Here is a 5,303-nt window from a genome sequence, read left to right as displayed (position 1 = left end):
TTTTTTGTTCTGTATTTTTGATCAAATAAATGCAGCCTTGATGAGCAGAAGAGTTTGTCATGACGCATCAGTTGCGTTGCACTGCCTTACAAAGTACCAGCCCACAATTTCTGAGAATGAAGTTTCCCAGACTGCTCCACTGACTGAGATCAGAGGCTGAAGCGTCGCATGCCCTCTTCAGTTCCTGAGCCCAGCACACCAACACGTGACCTTTACATCTGAGCCAAGCGCTCTTCAGCTCTCAGATCACTCGCTATACGTCACGAGCGTTAATTAGCGTGAGTAGATTCATGTGCTCTCTGCATCTGCCTCATGAAGGAGTGTGACCTCAGCATTACTCATGGATCTCGGAGAGCGTCGGGCTCCTCTGACGGCCAGCGGATTCTCCACGGCCTTTAAAACTACATCAGACGCTCGGCCTGCTGCTCGTGTGGTTTGGGCGACGCATGTGAAACCTCAGCACTGCTGCTATCTGAATCAGCCTCTGGGGATGTTGGTTTATCTGGTTTGTTAGCGCTCGACTGATACGATCAGTCACTCTTGGGATGATGAGACACAATGTTGCTTGGGCACTTTCCCATTGAGAAAGGGTAACAAATGTCTATCTGGATACTTTAGATACTTTAGATCAGTCGTGGGCCCTGAGTCTCACCTGGCTGCCCGTTGACGGCAACATTGTATCACCAGCCTTAATCTTCTTACAGTATTGCATCAGTGCTTTGCACTATTGTAACTGTTTTTATTTTAATTGTGTGCATTCACAGTTTCACAGACAAAAGAGAAACAGGCTTTCCATCGCAGTTTCAGTTGGGATTGGGGGGGTGTGATGTATATCGTCTATGATAACATCGTAATTGTTGATTAAACGATATGCGATTTGACGTTAAGAGTATATCACAAAAACACACCCAGAGAGTGCACGCATACACTGTGAGATACTGCGCGAGCACGTTTAGAGTTCACGCTTTCACTGCGTGATTTATTCTATTGAAATACATTTAGAATTCCTACAAAATTCATGATAAAGGGGCAAATATGCCGCCATATGACTTTTATGTGCCTTTTATATTTATATCATCTGAAATAGTTAATATCACACAAAGAATAGTTTTTTTTTTTTTTTTATATCAGCACGATTGCAAATGTGATCTTGTTTATTGGACTGTTTTATAAAATCAATAAGTTAATATTAATTGACATTTTAGACACAAGTTCCTGTTTTGGCTCTATTTCGACAACGGAAATAGTTCCAATCAAAGCCACAGCAGAACAGTTTTGCATCTCTGAGCGACACGAGGGTGTTTTATTACTGAATCAATCCGCTGTTTGAACGAATCGGTTGAGTAAATGATTCAATTACTTACTCATGCAGTGGTTTGCCGCCACCTACTGGCGATTTTAGGTTTATATTTAATGTGTATTTTCCCTTATTTCCCGAATCAGATATTTTATAAGAATTTTACACTGCATAAGACAAATAATATTCTTCCTCAGTATTTCTGTCTTGTTTTCCAGCACAAATATCTAAACATCCTTAAATCAAGACACATTTACTGGAGATGCAGAATGACTTAAGATATTAAGTATTTTTCTGAAAGAAAAAAAAAAGTATCAAAATTAAGTGAGTATTTGCTTAAAACACAAAGAAATACCTGCCAGTGGGGTCAGAAAAATAATCTTGTTTTATCTTTGAAGTCATTTTATTTTTCTGACCCCATTAGCAGATATTTGTTCTTGTTTTAAGCATAAACTCATTTTATTCAATTTCTCAGAAAACGAGACTTCTAGATATTTGTGTTCTAAAACAAGACAGAAATCGCAAGAAAGAATCATTTTTGATGGCGATACCCATTTGATTGGAGTCAGAAGATGATGTGCTACTGAATGAAACATGCAAGTCTCATTAACGTCTGTCAATCATCTCGTTTTGTGTCCAGGTCAGTGACTTCCTGTCGGGACGGTCCCCGCTGACCCTTGCCCTGCGTGTGGGCGATCACATGATGTTTGTGCAGCTCCAGTTGGCGGCTCAGCCATCCGTCTCCAGGGGACATGCGGGCCCCAACCAGACGCCTACAGGGGCCGTCAGCAGTGAAAACCCCTCAGACTCTCAGCAGCGGGCACTAGACGTCATGAAGAGCCACAATGCCCCGCCCTCATCTCATGTTCACCATGCCCACAGTACTCAAAGCCCCGCCCCTGCTCTTCACTCACACCCTGTTAGCCACGCCCACCATCCTCAAAGCCCCGCCCATGCTCCGCCCTGCACTCAGGTGAGACATGAGCATAGAACTGATTCATGTTTTATTAAACCCTAATGCAAAAATAGTGGCCTTTAATAGGCGACAGTAGTGCATTACAATGGAGTAGATAATAAATGCTCAAATGCACCACCTCACCAGTACAGAAACAAGCCTTCAAGATGATACGGGTTGAAGTTCATCCAGAAACAGAAGTAGATCTCGTCTGATATGCAGTGTAAAGCCAGTAAATGCTGTTCATTTTGCAGTATTTGTGCTGAATTCAACAAGCTCTAACATCTCAAAAACACTGGAGTTATGGATAATTATAAGTTCATCTGTCCTGAAAAGCAGAGTCACTGCAGAAAGGAGCGTTTAGACACTTTACAGCTCAAATAATTGCTTATTAATGAGTAAAAACAAGCAAAACAAATATACCAGCTTCACATTTGTGCTATAAAACTCTTGAGATGAATGAAAGTGCTTTACTTTTGAGCAGCTCCAGTGTTACAGAGACCGTTGCAAGGTTATTATGATTACCTAAAACTAAAACCATAAAGTTTCTCTTTACTTGAAATAAAATAAATGTTAACTTGAATAAAATACATTAAAAAACAAACTTATTTTATTTCAATATTTCTCATATTCATTTAGTTTCAGGGTTATCATAGTTAACTAAAACTGAAACTAAAATTAAAACCATTACAAAATGTTTGCTTAAATAAGTTTTTATTATATTTTATTTCAGCTAGTTGCCAAGGCAACATTTATCATTTTAATTAAGTTAACTTGATGTACTAAAATAACTAAAACTAAACCAAAAATAATAATTGGGGGGGGAGGGACGTTTTTTTTTAAACTACTAAAAATAACAAAAATTTACAATGAAATTAATAAACCTTAAAAAAAAGAAAAAAAAAAAAAAAAAAAGAAAATATAAATATAAAAACTATAATAGTAGCTCAATGGTACTAAAATAACACTTAAGTGCTAATATAACTAAAACTAAATGAACCAAAAAAAAATTATAGACATTAAAAAAAAATTTAAAAAAGACAAACACAACAAATGAAAGCGAAAACAATAAATGTAAAATCTATTTTAAAATATTAACAAGCTGCTATAATAGTATCTCAGTGATGCTAAACTAACACTGGAGATTGTTGCAGTGACTGATCAGAAAACGCAGTGATCACTAACGCTGGTGTGTCTGAACTGTTCTGGTGTGTGTGTGTGTGTGTGTGTGTGTGTGTGTGTGTGTGTGTGTGTGTGTGTGTGTGTGTGTGTGTGTGTGTGTGTGTGTGTGTGTGTGTGTGTGTGTGTGTGTGTGTGTTTCAGGCTGAAGGCAGCACTCAGAGCCCCAGACAGCGATGCAAACCCGGCGCCGTCATCGAGAGCCTCGTCAACCACGCGCCGGGAGTTTTCTCAGGAACCTTCTCAGGTAACGCATCGCTTCATCGTGAGAATTACAGCAGTCAGAACAAGCGGCTCATGTCGACCTCATCGCGACCTCTTCACCCCTCAGGTACTTTACACCCTAACTGTCAGGACAGCAGCGTGCGTCCTCGAGAGAGAGAGAGAGAGAGAGAGAGAGCATATATACTGTATAGCATTTAAAAAAAAAAAAAAAAAATTTAAAATAAAAATAAAAAACCTTAAAAAAAAAAAAAAAAAAAAAAAAAAAAAGAAAATATAAATATAAAAACTATAATAGTAGCTCAATGGTACTAAAATAACACTTAAGTGCTAATATAACTAAAACTAAATGAACCAAAAAAAAATTATAGACATTAAAAAAAAATTTAAAAAAGACAAACACAACAAATGAAAGCGAAAACAATAAATGTAAAATCTATTTTAAAATATTAACAAGCTGCTATAATAGTATCTCAGTGATGCTAAACTAACACTGGAGATTGTTGCAGTGACTGATCAGAAAACGCAGTGATCACTAACGCTGGTGTGTCTGAACTGTTCTGGTGTGTGTGTGTGTGTGTGTGTGTGTGTGTGTGTGTTTCAGGCTGAAGGCAGCACTCAGAGCCCCAGACAGCGATGCAAACCCGGCGCCGTCATCGAGAGCCTCGTCAACCACGCGCCGGGAGTTTTCTCAGGAACCTTCTCAGGTAACGCATCGCTTCATCGTGAGAATTACAGCAGTCAGAACAAGCGGCTCATGTCGACCTCATCGCGACCTCTTCACCCCTCAGGTACTTTACACCCTAACTGTCAGGACAGCAGCGTGCGTCCTCGCCGGGACGTCAGCACCATCCTGCAGATCCTCAACGACCTCTTGAGCGCCACGCGGCATTGCCAGGGATCTCCTCCGACGCTGACGCACCTCCACTGCCCTCCAGCCTCGCCCTGCTCACCTCCACCCTCACCTACCTCAGACCAGTGGCAGCCGCACGCACACCTGCGCAGACCCTCCGGTGAGTGTGTGTCTCTCTCTGTGAGCGTGTGTGTGTGTGTGTGAGCAAGAGAGCGTGTGTGAGCGCGTGCGTGTGAGCGCGTGCGTGTGAGCGCGTGCGTGTGAGCGCGCGTGTTAGCGCGAGTGAGTGAGCGTGCGTGAGTGAGCGTGCGTGCGTGCGTGAGTGAGTGAGGGTGAGTGAGCGTGAGCTTGAGTGAGTGAGCTTGAGTGAGTGAGCGTGAGCGTGCATGCGCGTGAGCGTGCGTGAGCGAGCGTGCGTGTGAGCGTGCGTGCGCGTGAGTGAGCGAGCGTGCGCGTGAGCGTGAGTGAGTGAGCGAGCGTGAGTGAGCGAGCGTGAGTGAGTGAGCGTGCGTGAGCGTGCGTGAGCGTGCGTGAGCGAGCGTGCGCGTGAGTGAGCGTGCGCGTGAGCGTGAGTGAGCGAGCGTGAGCGTGAGTGAGCGAGCGTGCGCATGAGTGAGCGAGCGTGCGCGTGAGCGTGAGCGAGCGAGCGTGTGCGTGAGCGAGCGTGCGTGCGTGCGTGAGTGAGCGTGTGAGTGAGCGTGCGTGAGCGTGCGTGAGCGTGCGTGCGTGAGCGTGCGTGAGTGAGCGTGCGTGAGCGAGCGTGCGTGAGCGAGCGTGAGTGAGCGAGCGTGAGTGAG

At 43.3% G+C, this 5,303-nt stretch overlaps 1 protein-coding gene and 1 long non-coding RNA gene across 2 annotated transcripts in view; both read left to right on the top strand.

Annotated features, from left to right (window-relative positions):
- Window positions 1-3,809, top strand: part of LOC107665629 (midnolin-like) — a gene marked incomplete at its 3' end in the record, with an annotated part of 25,950 nt that extends 22,141 nt beyond the window's left edge. Inside the window, exons 4-6 of the mRNA XM_016456568.1 lie at window positions 1,938-2,270; window positions 3,576-3,678; window positions 3,763-3,809. Coding sequence (XP_016312054.1) covers window positions 1,938-2,270; window positions 3,576-3,678; window positions 3,763-3,809 — 483 coding nt within the window. The remainder of the gene's footprint in view (window positions 1-1,937; window positions 2,271-3,575; window positions 3,679-3,762) is intronic.
- A 269-nt stretch (window positions 3,810-4,078) lies between these two features.
- LOC107665642 (uncharacterized) overlaps window positions 4,079-5,303 on the top strand; it is a 4,421-nt gene continuing 3,196 nt past the window's right edge. Inside the window, exons 1-2 of the long non-coding RNA XR_001631579.1 lie at window positions 4,079-4,360; window positions 4,445-4,666. This is a non-coding gene — a long non-coding RNA (uncharacterized LOC107665642). The remainder of the gene's footprint in view (window positions 4,361-4,444; window positions 4,667-5,303) is intronic.

Source organism: Sinocyclocheilus anshuiensis, unplaced genomic scaffold (assembly GCF_001515605.1).
Source record: "Sinocyclocheilus anshuiensis isolate Anshui unplaced genomic scaffold, SAMN03320099.WGS_v1.1 scaffold711, whole genome shotgun sequence".
NCBI classification, from domain to species: Eukaryota; Metazoa; Chordata; class Actinopteri; order Cypriniformes; family Cyprinidae; genus Sinocyclocheilus; species Sinocyclocheilus anshuiensis.
The sequence above is the reverse complement of the archived record's forward strand: the minus strand, read 5'-3'. Positions and strand labels throughout refer to the sequence as shown.